The sequence below is a fragment of the Phocoena phocoena genome, chromosome 13, assembly GCF_963924675.1.
Source record: "Phocoena phocoena chromosome 13, mPhoPho1.1, whole genome shotgun sequence".
NCBI lineage: Eukaryota > Metazoa > Chordata > Mammalia > Artiodactyla > Phocoenidae > Phocoena > Phocoena phocoena.
Window position 1 is genome coordinate 2,904,357 of NC_089231.1, and position 16,279 is coordinate 2,920,635.

The 16,279-nt window shown below is 46.3% G+C and overlaps 1 protein-coding gene across 1 annotated transcript in view; it reads right to left on the reverse strand.

The window, feature by feature from the left end:
* Window positions 1-15,906, reverse strand: part of ZNF236 (zinc finger protein 236) — an 86,258-nt gene extending 70,352 nt beyond the window's left edge. Inside the window, exons 1-5 of the mRNA XM_065890422.1 lie at window positions 15,712-15,906; window positions 14,107-14,271; window positions 4,828-5,006; window positions 2,189-2,313; window positions 1,715-1,887 (exon numbers count right to left, since the gene is read on the reverse strand). Of these exons, the coding sequence (XP_065746494.1) occupies window positions 1,715-1,887; window positions 2,189-2,313; window positions 4,828-5,006; window positions 14,107-14,271; window positions 15,712-15,906 (837 nt within the window). The remainder of the gene's footprint in view (window positions 1-1,714; window positions 1,888-2,188; window positions 2,314-4,827; window positions 5,007-14,106; window positions 14,272-15,711) is intronic.
* Window positions 15,907-16,279: the final 373 nt, after the last annotated feature.

The window sequence follows — 16,279 nt, forward strand, 5'->3', positions numbered from 1 at the left end:
GCTCCTGTCCCACCGCAGGTCCCAGGGTGTCCCCAGGCTGGGGGCAGGCGAGTCCCCGGCCTTCCCTGAAAGGGTTTCCTAAAGCTGGGAGCACCAACGAGGACGCCCTGGGACTGTTCTCAGGGGCCATTTTCCAGTTGCTGTGCATTTAAACACACTGTTACTCCTCAGCGACCTTTACACAGAGGGAGCTCCACGAGAGTCACTTCCACAGCCCACATTTGTTCCTCTCAGATCGGAAGGTAACCTCATGAGTACGTACATGCTCCTCCTAGTGTCTCTGGGTCTTAGATAATAAAACCTAGTCTTTAAAAGCAACTTCACTGCATATGAGATTCTCAGTCTCTTTACAAACTATATGAAGTATGTAGGGTTTTCTTCATTTTAGTGTTACTTAAGGATTTACTCCAAGGAAAAAATTAAAAGATATACATATGCTTTTAGGAATGTGATGCTTTTCATCCTCCAAAGTATTGTAGTTATATAAAATAAATGATCCATGATAAAAGTATTTGTGTTGCTTAAGTATTTCTTCATAACCTACAGTTAGACTAAATAAGACACCAAATCATGACAACTAACAAGAGCAAAGGTGGGGACTTCCCTGGTGGTCCAGTGGCTAAGAATCCGCCTTCCAATGCACGGGACACGGGTTCGATCCCTGGTCATGGAACTAAGATCCCACACGCCGCATGGCTACTGAGCCCGCACGCCGCACCTAGAGAGAGGCCCACAGGCCACCAGAGAGAAGCCTGCGCGCCACAACAAAGAGCCCAATGCAGCCAAAAATAAATAAATATTTAAAAAAATAATAATAAGAGCAAAGCTGAACCAATTTAAGAGAAATACTTCCAGAGTTTGCAAATCAGTATTACTTGGAGACAACAAAAAAATTAGAAACATCAGTTTGGCTGAAATAGTTAGCTAACATGCAGTGTGGAGGGAAATACACCGACCAGGGCTCTGTTTGATAGAAAATGTGAATGGGCCCATATGCAAGGTCAGCAATACTGGCACCAGACAAATACTTTCTCCTCAATTTCATTTGTCTCTCAGTTTCTTACACTTGGAAGTGTCTGTTTCAGGTTCACTAAAGGGATGACATAGGTTAGCATTCAGATTGACGGACCACAACTAAGAATGGTATTATGATTATTTCCAAACATTTATTCATCAAAGGTATAATACTGTTGGTAAAAAGACAAAAAATAGTATTTTATATTTCCCCCATGTATAATAAGCCAGAAAGGTTCAAATGTGTGCATATATATGTGTGTCTGCGTATATGTGCATGTATGTGTGTATATCTGTGTGTGCATATGTGTGTATGTCTTGTGTGTGTATATATGTGTGTGTCTGCGTGTATGTGTGTATGTCTGTGTGTGTTATTGTGGCCTCTCCCGTTGCGGAGCACAGGCTCCGGACGCACAGGCCCAGCGGCCATGGCTCACGGGCCCAGCCGCTCCGCGGCATGTGGGATCTTCCCGGACCGGGGCACGAACCCGTGTCCCCTGCATCGGCAGGCAGACTCTCAACCACTGCGCCACCAGGGAAGCCCACATATATGTATTTTTTTAAACAGGGTCTGCTCTGCACAAATTCTTCGTCTACATTTAAAATGGAGAATTTCTCAGGTTCACTCTTAAGAGCCATCCGTGCAGCCTGCGACGTACTGCACGCCTGTGAGGACCACACCCCCAAGTGTGACGCTTACCTCTGAGTGAACTCTCTGCACGTGTGACTGGAGATTCCCTTTCTGAGAAAAAGCGGCAGGACAAAAGGCACAGGCGTGGGGTTTTTCACCTGTATGCTTAATCATGTGAGTTTGCAGCGCCCCCTTCTGGTTAAAAGCTTTTCCACATTCGCTACATTTAAATGGTCTTTCACCTAGAGAGGGAGAAAAATGATCAAAACATCATTCCATACGGTGCCAGCATCTGATGGATTAAAAGAAAATACTTAAGTTACCCACACTCAAGACCCCGAACCTACCCCTCCAGACAGAACGTTCCCCTGTGGCCGCAGACTCACACATCTCACTACCTACTCAAAATCTCACAAGTAACACCAAGGTTATCAGCAAACTACGGAAAAGGCAAGATTAAAGTTCAGGTCTAGCTGGCTCTAAAGCACCTTTGCTTCCCTCAAGGTCGCACGGGAAATCACCCAAAGTAAACGTATCTCGTACCTGTGTGTATCCTAATATGCCGAGTTAACTGGCTTGGCTTTTGGAACGTCTTCCCACAGTGTGGGCATGAATACGTGAATCCACTCCTGTCAATGTTCCGATTATAAGACCTTGTACTTGACACCCTAGTATAAGTAGAGGGAAAATACTCAGTGAGTCGAATCCCTTGTGCCACCACTTCTAAATCGAAATCCTACGGGAAAGGTTAGGCCCACTGGCCACCAGAATGTGCTTTAATGAGGAATCAATCACATATAAGTGTGTAGGACACACACACACATCCATGTATTAGTTTTGTGTATCAATATCATAAAACTCATTGTTTTGGTCGGGGAGGAGGAGAGTCGGAATGTCTCTTCTAGATAAAGCTTTCCCTGTGATGATGAAACACAGACCTGTGCAGGTGTGGTTTCTACGTCGACACAAGTGTGGGCTGCCTGCTCCAGGCTCCTCCTAGACGCTGATGATCTCCAACAACTCGGACCCCTCCTCTGCGCAGCAGCCCTGGGCACCTAACTCTGTAGCTGACATCCCCTGAAGGCTCCTGGGCGCCTCAAACCTAGTCAGTCCCAAATGAAGCCCTGTTAATTCTCAGCCTGCTCCTTTCCACAACAGGAGACGGCAGCTCCCAGCTGTGAAGTTTAAACCTTAGAAGTTACACTGGATTCTTCCTTCTCCCTCACCCCTGACTTCAAGTCCATCTCCAGAAGCTGCTGGTCTCACCCCAAAACACCTCCAAAGAAGCTCCCGTCTCTCCACCCTGCAGCCACCAGCGTGGCCTGAGAGGAGCACCGCCATTCTGTGGCCCCGATCCATGGGTCTCCCTGCTTCAACCTCACCCACACGGCAGCCAGATCCGTGGGCCAAACCCTCCCAGGTTTTCCCGTGGCCCCTGGGGTAACACCTGCGTTCCCGGATGGGCTCAGCGCCCTCCAGCTCCGAGACCCGGCCGCCTCACACTCAGCCCCGTGAGCTCCACTCCACCCCGCAGCCGGCTCCCATCACACCGGCCTCCCCCTGCGGCTCAGACTGTGGCAACTGCCCCTCTCCCCGCCCACCAGGCCCAGAATGCCCCCCAGACCTGCAGGGCCGTCTCCCCCTGCTCCTCACCTGGGTCCCACTTCAAACGGCCATCCTAAGAAAGGCCTACATCAGACAGGTGCCTCAGCAACTGCCCATCCCTGGAGCGTCACCCCAGGTGAATCCAATCCTACTTCCTTCTCAACACGCCCACTGCCTGAAGCCTGCACCGGCTAATCCGATTGCTTGGCCGCTGTCTGTCTCCCCTGCTAAACGGCAGCTCCGCGAGAGGGAGGCAGCCTGCCCGGCCCCCGGAAGGCCCAGGGGCCGGCGCGCTCTAGTGAGCGGTGACCACGTACGCACCTTCAGTTGCCTCTCCAAGACCTTCGGGGACAATCAAAAGAGCCTGTGCTAGAACATCATCACAATAAAAATCTAGTGTGATAGGACACATGCGTTACGTTTTGGGAGTTTAAAAATCGCCGAAATAACAAAGCATCAGGTGGGAACCACATTAGTCAACAACCAGCCATATGAAGGGAGTGGGAAAGACAGGAGAACTTTGATCATATGGAGATGTTCAGTCCACGCTTCCAAAACACAATGCCAAAGAGAATACATAAATACTACAAAGCATTCAGGCACTTTACAAACTTTATTAACTGGTGTGGGACCTTTTGCTGTGGTGGTGCTTGTTATTAAACAGTACAGAGAGCTCCTAAATACTGGAGCTTGGAAGGGTGGCAAGTTAAACTGATGATACTGTCATTAAAAAGTTAATCGATACGGGCTTTTATAGTTTGCTGTAGAGACCAGCTCAACGAGTGTGACCACTGATCACCACCACTGGCTACCTTAGCACAAAGGGCCAGGAACAACTCTGCATTTCATATCACTAAGAGAAGGAAATAGCAGTAAAAAAATATATAATCAGGAATACGTCAAATACAAAATTTCGAAGCCATGTTAAGTTTTACTAGGAATAAATGTATATATGTATGTAAACACAGGCGTGGTTGCGAATATTATGAGCACTAAAGCCAGACTACTAGGGTTCAAATCCCTAACACTTGACTTATGGCTGTAAAACCTTGGGAAAGTTACTTGGTCTCTCTAGTCTACCTTTTCTCATCTGCAAAATGGGGACATAAAAGTATCAGGTCTGAAGGGTTGTTTGTAATGATAAAATGAAGTTTTACTTATATATTTATATACACACTAAGCACAGTAACTATTTAAACATGTAAGTTCTAAATAGGTAGTATAAATAAACCAATTCAGTAAAAAGGGTGCCAATGTGGCCTTTGTGAATCCACTCTACACACCTTGTTACCTGCCCATAAAAATGTACTGCCAACAATACTCTGTTCTACACCTTTTAACATTATAATGTAGCTAAAAACGTCTATCCACACAGTCTGACACTTAAATTTTCGACCTTTCCTGTCCTACTGTAGACACAACACATAACACATGCTACAAAAGACATCCCGACACCACATGAGATGAGTTGCCCTGTTCTTGCTTCTAAAGCAGCCAAGATGTGTAACCAGTCATAGCAAAGCACGCCCATTTTTAAGGTACCGTATAATTTTTTTAGCCCACGAAAAGGCTCACACCTAATCTTATAATGCGTCTTCATGTGCTCCCTCAGCTGTGATGACGTCTCGAACTCCTTCCTGCAGGCCTTGCAGGCGTGAGTCCGGCTCGCAGCCAGCTCCTGGCGGTGCTCCTCCATGTGGATGGCCAGCTGGCTCTGCAGGGTGAACTCATCCCCACACTCAGAGCAGATGAGGTTCTGCAAAGGCAAAGACCGCCCGTGAGCAGAGCAAACACTTCAGAGCCATCACCTCTTGAAAGAACTCATACTGTAAATGGCTGATACACAAAGGATGCTTTCCTCTGGAACAAACACTATTTCACCTCTCAACAAATATATCATCATGTCCAAATATGAACATATAAAAATGATTTCTTTCCTGATAGAAACATAGGGAGAAGGATGAGAGAACAATACAATTTCTGAGCAAAGCGAATTGTTTCAAACTGGCTGCTGGGTAAACGGCATTTTGTCCATCTATGCTGTGAAAACTTTAAAGAGAAGCAGAATGACTTCAATACCACAAAAGCGTCAGGAAAGCATTTAAATTAAGGTGACAGTTTAATAGACTACCTTAAAACAAAATGACAGCTGGTAAATTTTTAAATGGAAACACCTATCATTCTTTCAATCTGGTTTACGGGTAGTCGATTACGAGAGGTCCGCGACTCTGTCCGGAAGTGCCTGGCTGAGCACCCGAACAGAGCTATGGCATAAGTATAAAATACACACAGGATTTCAAAGACTTACTGAAAAAAAAAAAAAGGAAGAATGTAAAATAGCTCAACTTTTAACATTTGAATTAGAATATTTTGGATATATTTTCATAAATATATTAAAATAAAATATATTTCATCTGTTTTCTTTTTAACTTTTGGAAATAGAGCCACTATAAATTTTAAATTACTCAAATGTCAATGAGGATAGCACCGGTCCAGATGTTCTGGAGTTGGGCCTTGGTTCACGTGAAGGCTGCCGGTCACCAGCGGTGTGTATCTGGGGGTGTTGACCGCTCAAAGTCTGTGAAACAGTGGTGACAGCAATGCCTGCCCTCACAGGGTTGTTATAAAGTTAAGTACAACGGTGCATGCAAGATGCTGAACGGTGCCTGGCACAGAGGAAGTACTCAGTAATGAACTGTTGACTCAGTACAAAGCTCAATGAGTTTACTCATGTGACCTTCTATAATACAATTATTTATTTAAATGATCCAAACATGGAGAAGAATGAGTGTAACCTGTCAATGAGAATAAACTATTATTTCCAAACAACGAAATATATAGCTATTTCTTCCCATCAGACTTTCTTCTAATTACTCCACCTGACAGTCTCGTAAATGCATAGAAACAGCATTAACACGAGGTTGTTCACTGATACTACTCAGAGCATCCTTTGCAGAAAAGACAAGGATGAATGGAATACTTTGAGCAATCCAATAATGACGCCAACTTAAGTAACTTTAAATTAGTGTTACTATATAATAATTTAAGGAAATAATGAACTGTCTTGTTAGTATCTTGCTGATAACAAAGGAATTTCTTTCTTGGGAACTGTCAAAAATTTAAAAACCACCTAACAAAATTTGCTGCCTATCTTGAGTGTAGCACTGGGGGCATCCACACCCTGAATCTGTACAGCAAGGTATTCTCCTTTCACTAATGACTTACAATCACGAGATAAACCCTGACTTGTTACCCTCCCACCCGCACCCTGACTCTTTCATTGCTTTGGCTCAGACCCATCCTCTTTTCAGGTACTTTTTCACCAAATGAGCAGGTTAGTATATTTCAGGAGACATCTACATGGATATTACTCAGAAACTGATCAGAATTTTCTGAGTGGAAACTCTGGTTTATGTACAATTTGCTCATACGGCGAAAGCAGGATCAAGTACATGCTGGGCCACAACCGAAACAGGCCTCGTGATGGAAGGTTTCGTGCTGCCGCTGTGTTACACCCAGCCAGACCCAGGAGCCAGGATGGGCCTCCCTCCCTGCCCAGGACCTGGCACCTCGAGCAAGTCTTAGTGGGGAGTGCGAGGCCTGTGCGCAGCTGGCGGACGTCCACTTTACTGCGTTCCCCGCAGTCGGAGCTCCCAGCAGGCCCTCTAGGCAGAGGCAGTGGCTAGTGCCTGCCCCAGAAGCAGGTGGTCCTGGGGGAATTCCAGTGACCGCTAAGTGGCCAGCAGATCATCCAGGGAAACATATGGCATTCTTATCAGCCCCCATCTGGCTGAAGATATAATAATTTTTAGAAGTCAGAGTATAAAATACGATAAATACTAACCAACCGCCTTTCGGCTACTCACCCCGTAACGCTTGCCCTTCCCGCCTCCCCTCCCCCGGGTCCACCCACGACCTTTCTCTGCACCCCCGTTCCCTCTCTCAGAGCCCCCAGGCTCCAATGCCCCAGTGCTGTCCTTGCTCCTGCCCGGGCTTTCTCAGCAGCCATTCTTCCTTTCCTACAGGAGTCTGCCTCAAGATGGCGCTCAGGGCAGGAGAGAAACCTTAGCCCACTCCACAGGGCACGGCCCTCCTCCGAGCCCCAGCAGCACTGGTTTCCATCACCGTCCCCTGGGCTCATCTCTTGGCCGGTGTCACCCTGTTCAGAGGCAGGCCCAGCTGGGGAGTGGAGGGCCACCTCACAGGGCCCCTCTGCCCTGTGAGGGGGGCGGGAAGCCCCGCGCAGACCGGTCCATCCCGCATCACCTGGCTGAGTCTTGGTGCTGCCGGTGGAGAGACGACACAGGCGGGGAATCGGAACACGCCCTGCTTCTGCCCAGCAGAGGATGGAAGGCCGGCTTCTAGCCGGGCTCTCTAACACCATCGAGGGGAGGGGGCGGCGATCTGGGTGCCACCTCCTTCCGCCAGGAGACGGATGCAAGATTAGCTCCCTACTGAATCCCGGGGGTCAGGGGAGCAGAGGGCCATCTGCTTGCAGGGGACTGCAGGAGAGCAGGCTGGCGTAGACGATCGCTCTCCTCCCAGCCCCGCCGAGCTCTTCAGTGGGTATTTGGCTGGAATAGGGTTGGCAGCGTCAACAAGATTTTCTCTTGTGAGACCACCTTCTTCCCAGTTTGGGCTGTTGGCAACCAATCTTCTGGCGTGTTTTCATCTACGCCTGCTGGCAGAAGGCTGCAGGCTCTTCCAGCACCCTGCCCAGGTGTACAGCAGGCAAAAAAGCAGCTCAGGGGACTCGCTGCCACACGTTCCTCAAGTCCTGAAAGCCCTCAGCTGCCCGCCTCCTTCTCCCCACCCTCAGGAGCCTCTAGATCTCTCGGCTGTGTGATTTCTATGTATTTTCAGTTGTAAGAGGGGCACAAAGGGTCTACTTCATCTTAGCTGGATTCTTATCGGTTAATTTTAAGTGCAACTAAAGGTAAGGAATTGTTCCTGTGGTCGATACTAATACACCACATTCAAATCAATTAACGAAGAAATGAAAACATACAAAATAGGCAAAGGTGGCTAAAATGCATTACTTAACATACATGGACAAGACTGATAATTGTGTTCCAGTCTCTATTCTTCTTCTACACAACGATGGGTTCTTAGCTGAGTACACGGCTGTGTGCCGACCTTCCTGACACTAACCACCCTGTGTGGCGACTGTGCCCCTTCCGCTCGACGGGATGGCAGCAGGCTGACGCTCCGCCCACCTCTGGATCTGGCCTTCCCACGGCAGACGCGCCACCTCCCTCCCTCCCCCACTCCCTCCGCTGTAAGCCACGTGGTTCAAGAAACACTCACAGAGAGCAGAGCACGTGGGGTCCCGGACTACCTCGGCCACCCCACCAGCTCTGTACTGTACGACACCAGACTGTTAGGTGAGAGAGGAAAACTCCCAACCTGCACCCGAACACAACCCTTTTTTTAAAAAAGAGCACCCGATTTTTTACATATCGCCAACACATTTTCCATCAGAAATAAGCACTGCAAACCTTTCTTGTTGTCGTTGTTCTGCTCATGTGAAACCGCTGGTCCTGACTTCCTGTTCGGCATGGGGTTACTAAGGTCAAGTTACTGAATGTCACTTCTCAGCTTCCAGAGCCTTGTCCCCAGCAGCACAGTGGCGCAAGGGCAAGAAGATAAAGCATTTTCACGGTTTCCATCCCCAGCTTCAAACCAGTTACACAAAAGCCTCCCTTCTGACTATTCCAGCCCTGTTCCTCTCCTGTGATTATTTACTGATCTAAGAGAGAATCTGTTATATTCCAAGAGAGAAAATAGAAGACAGGTTAGTAGTAATAGAAATGAAAGTCAAGTGGTTTCAGAAAATACACGCTTCTCAAAGGCCTTTTGGGGAAAAAAAAACTGGGCGTCAGAAACTATGAACTGTTTACGCTCCTACAACAGTGAAAGACAAAGACAGCTGGAGCTTCACCACTGCAGCAAGGATGCAGATGAGACCAGGCTGCCCACGCTGCCATCACAGCTGCTGCGCATGACGGGGCTGCCACCTCAGGAGACGACGTCACAGCAACGAGAAACCGACACAAGGAAACGGGGTAAAGGCAGACATCAGAGACTGTGAGCTCCACTTGGGGGACAGTGTGGAAAAGAATCTGGACAAAGGGTGTGGAAGAGAAAACAGAATGCAGGGAAGGTTTTGAAAATAATGTATAAAAACCTAAGAGTGTCTGGAAATGCTGAATTACCGTTATTTCTCTTTCCAGTCATGGAGGAGGTAGAGAAAATTTTTAAAGGTGTATCTGAAGAAGCATTAGGATGGAGCACAGCAGTTTGGCTGGCCTGCATCGGTGGTGTGCGGCTGGCAGAGGTGTGGGGCCCCGGCTCAGGGGCACACCCGCCCTATGCCATCACCCCCAGGGCTGGGTCCACCCGGGGCGCCAGGACGGTCGGAACGGCTTCAATCATCTGCCCCCACCCCACCCGCCGCAGTGAGCCCCCTTGAGGATTGACGCACGCGTGCGCGCACACACGCGCGCACACACACACACCAGGCTTCACCACCTTGCTGATGCGGCCTAGACCGCATGTTACATCGTTTCAACCCTCTGCCAACAAGTGACTCATTCGCTATCCCGTCACACACGCTTCGTAAACCAGAACCTTGATGCGAACAACCATCTGACCTCCTACCGGGCTGAAGGGCGCTGTGAAGAGGCCACGCACTCCCCTCCCACCCAACACACACAGATCCGTTCGCAGCCACGACCCTGTATTACGTGTAACACAACCCACGTATCTGTCCCTGGTCAGGCTCTGCTCCCACTTCCCAAAAGCAGGCCTCCCACACCCATGCCTCTCTCCACCACCGCATTCTTCTGTGAAGACAAGGCAACGTCTCCATTTCACAGAGAAAAATGAGGCTCTGCAGCCCCAATCCAGCCCGAGAGGGAGGCGGCAGTGACCGTAACAGACTCGCAGGGGCCAAGGGACAGCAGACGCCCTCAAGGGAAGACACACGACCCTCGACAACCGTCCCACGTCACACGGACGACTGGCTCAATACCGTTCAGTTTCAATGACATCGTAACGTCGTGAAGCTGGCTTTCAGTAGTTGCTGTGGTTAAAAAGCAGGGAATGAGTGAAAATCAATGTGAAACAGGAAATTGCAGGGTTTAAAAAGCTACGAAGTACCTAATTTACATACGGTAGTTTTTCAAATGGCTACTAAGTTACTTAAGACATAAATACTTACTGGACCTCTTAGATTTAACTGCTTCAGAAAAAGAACTCTTAGCGTTTGGCTCAGTGGAAAACTTGCTGAGACACAGAGACTACGGAAGCTGCAAACCGAGAAAGGGAAAGCTGCCCTAAGCCAGCAGGAAGGGCCTGGACTCCCACTGTCACACCTGCATCCCCTGTCCACCCGAACCTGTCCTCACGCTTTTCTTCTAGGGTCAAAGGCAGAGGTATCTCTTCTGCTCACAACTCCCTTCTCCACCTACTCTCATAGGAAGTCAGTCCTTGCCCCTCCCGATGGAGACATCTGAAGATGGATGATTAGAGCAACGTTAAATTCTTGAGCGTGGTAACTGTTTTGTGATAATGAGGAAAAGAGTCTTTGTTTTTAGGGGATACAACTGAAGTATTTAGAGGTGCAGTAGTAACATGACGCCTGCAACTATTTCAAAATTGTTCGAAAATTTGAGGGGTGTGATCTGGTTTACTTTAAAACCCCCCATGTACTAGGTGAAAACAAAACCAAACCAAAAATCTCATCACCTAATTATTATTTGTAGATGAGGTTGTACACCTGAAAACTCAGAGAATCTGGTAGAACAGCAGGCTACAAAACCAATATACAAAAATGCACTGCTTTCCTATAGACAGATAACAAATAATACATATTTGAAAGAGCCGTTACATGGTATTTTTTTTAAAAAAAAGGAACAAATTTAAATAATGTGCTGAACCCATCTGAACAAAACATTACTGAATATCTTGACAATAAAGATTCAATATTTTAAACATGTTCAATTCTCCCCTTTAACAATCTAAGAATTTAATGCAATCAAAATTAAAATACCAATTAATTTTTAATTAGGCAAAATTCTAAAGTCCACATTAATAATAAACCAGAAAAGTAAAATAAGAAACATACAAACATTTGTTTATCATTACAAAGAGAAATACAGCAAAATCACACTGAAAACCAAGACCGTGGTCCCAGGAATGGGGCAGGGTTACAGAAAGGAGCCAGTCTCCTGAGTGCCCCTCGTTTGTTTCTTTTTGACCGCTACTACTTACTACCCTAATGTTCAAAGACTACCTCCCCGGCCCTCAATCCCTACTCTGCCTGCATGGGGCTGTCTCTGGTCTTACGAGCCCAACCCTAATTGAGGGCAGTAAACTGAGGGCCGCAGATGGTAAGAATGGGAAGGGGGCCTAAAAGAGAAAGCCAACGAATGCAACAACCCTGTACTGACCTCCGATCCGAAACGCGCTTCACGTACAGTGGTTTGGGCCAAGCAACTGTGCAACGACTTCCAGTGTTAACACAGGACCACCGAGCACACGAGGGGAGGGGCGTGCGCACTGCTGGGAGCCCCGCCCCGCCGTGGAGGAAGGGACACACAACCAGGAACTGGGGGGCAGGTGGGCGCCCTGTACAGAGGGGCTGGGGTTGGAGGAATGAGTGTGAACTCAGGATTTCTGAAATACAGGTGTGCCCTACACCTTGTGGACCTGCAATAGAAGACACGGTGGGATTTTAAAAAATGGTGATTGTACACTTGGGAAGCATTTCTAGGCCAATCGTAAGAGCCAGAACCCGTCAATGAGTAGACTGCTCACTGCAGCTACGCACAAAGGGCAGAAACAACCTGCGCGGAGACCTGCTGGTCATGACGCGGGTGTACACAATGCACACAGTGTGACACCATGCGGCTGCTGCAACAACACCTAAGACAGAGCCAACTGAAGAAAAAGCACAGAATACTGCTACTGCGTGGTATTCCCGGGGATGCAGAGACGTGTACACGCACGGAAAGCCCCTGCGAGGATGCAGAAGAGACTGCTGTGCAGGCAGCTCCTGGGAGGAGGACTGAACGTCGGGCTGATGGAGACTTAAGTCTCACTCTCTAACCCTTTCTCTGCTGTCTGAGTCTCACTGTGTGAACTTATTCCAAAATTAAACACGTTCTGCCTTTTAAAACGAAAACAATGGCCATTTCTGGACAGCGCTACAGCTGAGTGAGACAGGCAGGCCTGCAGTCTGCAGGAGAAGGTATAAAGCAGCATGTGCTCTCGAAAACATAACGTGGCAATCTATAAAGAACTTGAAAAAGCCTTGTTAACTCAGTAAATCCAACTCTAGGAATCTATCCTAATGAAACGATTAAAGATACATGCAAAGATGTATTATTTATAATACTGAAAAGGTATAAAAAACTTAAAGGTTAAATAATAAAGGAAATGGTAAAAATATCATGATGCTATATCCAGATGCTGAAGACTTGAATAAAGCAATTTAAAATAGTGACATGGGGAAAACACTCATGATTCAGTAAGTGAAAGAGGAAAAGATGCATTCACAATGTATTAAAGGAAAAGAGCGGGTTACAAAACAGTATGTATTTGCACCAAAAAAACTATCCTTAAGTATATAAACTATTACGGGAAGTATATGTCTAGCTAAAAAAAAAAAAAAAAAAAGCCTGAAAGACTACACAGCTGACCCTTGAACAACACCAGGGTCTGGAGCGCCGACCCCGTGCGGTTGAAAATCCGAGCATAACCTCAGGGCGGCCCTCCACGTCCACGGCTCCCCACCCTTGGAGTCAGCCAACTCCGCACCATGTAGTACTGTCATACACACTGACTGAAAAACTCCACGTTGAAGTGGACCCGCACAGTTCAGACCCGCATTGTTCAAAGGTCAGCTGCATATGCGTTCTCTCCCACTGGTGTGATGATTGGTTCTTTTACATTGCTTTTGTTAATCTTTAGTTTCTAACTTTTTCCAAAATAAACATGTATTACTTATACAATAAGATTTTAAAAGATAAAAATACATTATTTTATATAAAAAATTAAAGACATAAAAAGAGGGCACAAACCGATATACAAAGTATAATAAACTCAATTTTCAGGATGCAAATTTTATATATGCAACTTAAACGCTGTATGTTTTTCTGTCTCTGGAGGAAACTATACCAAATAGTTATCTGTAATTATCCCTGGGTGACTGCTTTTTACATTTGCATTTCCCTAGTTTTCTGCGGTAACAATGGGGAGTAATACTTTAAGCAACAGCCGTGTATACGTCACAGTGAGCCCGCCCGTCCCAAGAGCAGGCAGGCCTCTCTGGTGCACACCAGCGGCACGTCCCTGTCATCCTTTACTCTGTCCCAAGACTAGGCCTGTGGACCTTTCAGGACTATTCACTGTGGTGCATAAACTGCTTTGGGTCATCATGAATTTCCTCTCTTCTCCCAAATTCCCACTTGTCAGGGGATCCAGGAGCCAAGCAAGGAGATTCTACCATCTTCAGAGGCAGAAACTTGACTTTTGGCCACTCAGAATCCTAAAAAAGTAAATTTTTATTAAGAAAAAAAGAGTGCAGGGCACCTCTGCCAGCCACTGTGGACATACTTCGATTCCCCCAATATACTACACACCAAAATGTCTCTACCCCGAGATGCTGACATGACCCCGAAATAAACACTTTACCAGTGACCTGGAGACTAGCCAAGGCAAATTTAATGATAACTGACTCCTTGAAACCTACACGAAGGCTTTTTAAGACTAGTTTAACCCTAAGGTCCTCCTGACTAAGGATCAGGCGCATTTCAAAAATCCGCGAACAAAGTATAGGCTGAAGTAATTACCTCCTCCTTTTCGTGCAGCATGACATGCGCTTTGAGACTAGCCACTCTGGAGAATTTCTTGTTACACACGGGACAGGTAGGATCCTCCCCATTGTGGGTACATTTGTGAAGTGTCAAGTTGAACTCAACATTAAAGGTTTGGGGGCACTGGTCACATCGATGTGGCTAGGTGGAAAAAAAAGTCGAGAAGCACTGAAACACAATCTTTCCACAATGAATGTCATTCAAATATTAACAAGCACCATAATCCACAGACAAGTGTTCTAAGGAACTTCTGAAGTCCTTCTGGACCTGAAGTCAATAAATCCAAAACAGACACAGTAGAGCTCCTTACAGTATTTCTCAAAGGAGTGTAAGGAGACACCACATCTATGTAGAAAATATTTCTAATAAGAAATGCTGCATATAAACGTATCAGAATGTAGCCACTACGAAAATAAAAGTGAGACACTTCAACTCATTGGGTGGGATTTTTTTCCCTTCTTTTATGACAACTCCACTGCTGTAAACAAAATCACTTCAAGTAAACTAAGTAATTGTGAAAACTTTCACTAGATTTTAACAGAGTTGCTTATCCTCATCTAAAATATCCCCCAAATGGAAGGTATTCTGCCACTTACTAGTAGAAAGATAAAGTAATCACTGGTATTTCTCTTGTAAATATCAAGACCCTAATGGGTCAGTCTCTTCAGATTTTTCAGCTTGGGAGAGTAACGCCAGCGGGTACTGGTGTCGGTACCACGTTATCATAGTTACAGCAGCATCATTCATGCCGAAAGTAAGGCTGGAGTTGGTCGGATCCCGTCCTCCAGAAAAGAGATCCCTGGTGTTTTTCTGGTCTCAGATGGCTCACTAGCTTACATCCTCCTAACCTAGAGAAAAGTCGGCAATCACTCTCTTCACTGTAGTTTTAACTGCCACTTTCCAACTCTCAGGCAGCTCGTTCCATTAGCACACTAACACACCTGACATACCCCACAAGGGGCACACTTGCAAGAGAGTTCAAATCCCTATTCAAGAGAGCGCTGCTCCCTGCGGAAATAAGATCTAAAACATCTCAAGTACCTTCTTAAAATGCAAGACCACTTAAAGGTAACACTGCCTGCTGGAGAAAAACACACCAAGATAAGGGAAATTGGGGCTTCCCTGGTGGCGCAGTGGTTGAGAGTCCGCCTGCCGATGCAGGGGACACGGGTTCGTGCCCTGGTCCGGGAGGATCCCACATGCCGCGGAGCGGCTGGGCCCGTGAGCCGTGGCCGCTGAGCCTGCGCGTCTGGAGCCTGTGCTCCGCAGCGGGAGAGGCCACAGCAGTGAGAAAAAAGATAAGGGAAATTGAAACTACTGAAGAAAGTCATATTTTAAGATTATTTCTTTGTCCACTCATAAATAACTTCATTAGATTCACCAGACTAGCTCTCACTTTCTTTCATTATCTAATGATGGGTAGAAATACAACTACAACTAAAAACAAAACAGCAAAATATTTATCTACATAATATGGAATGTTCCACAATTTAGGAATAAGAAAAATGTTTACATGTTGATCTTCACAATTCCTCCAGTTTCAACGCTCACATTTCTGACATCCCTTTTTAAAATACATACCTTGTCATTTCGCTCGTGATCCCTCATGTGGCGTTGAAACTGGGACTCTTTTGGAAAAGATAGCAGACAGATTTCACATTTATGGAAGCTTGGAACTTGACAGGCATAATTAGTGTTCTCCGCATTCAATGTTAAAACTCCATCTATAAAATTGCATAAGTATAAACAATAAATACCAGTTGTTATTCTCAGCATATAAATGAAACTAAATTATTTGGTTATTGTTTCGAAACCAAATTATATCAGATTTATGAGAGATTTCAGATGAAATGAATGGCACCTTAAATTTTTTTAGTGGACATGTTTTTAAGTTAGAAATGAGAAATGCTGAGAGGACTGAGACATGGGACTACAGGATTCTAACATCTGTTAACAGGACTGTCAGAAACCTGAAACTAAACCCCTGAGGCTTAGTACCCACTCAACGACACACAGAAGCCACCGTGCTTCTTAACCTTGCCTGCCTGCTCAACGCCGTTTCTCAGTCACAACAAATCACAGAGGCGCTTCTCCTCCAAGTCACTTTGGGCATTCATCAATAACCCGGTTTCTTGAATCACTCAGTAAA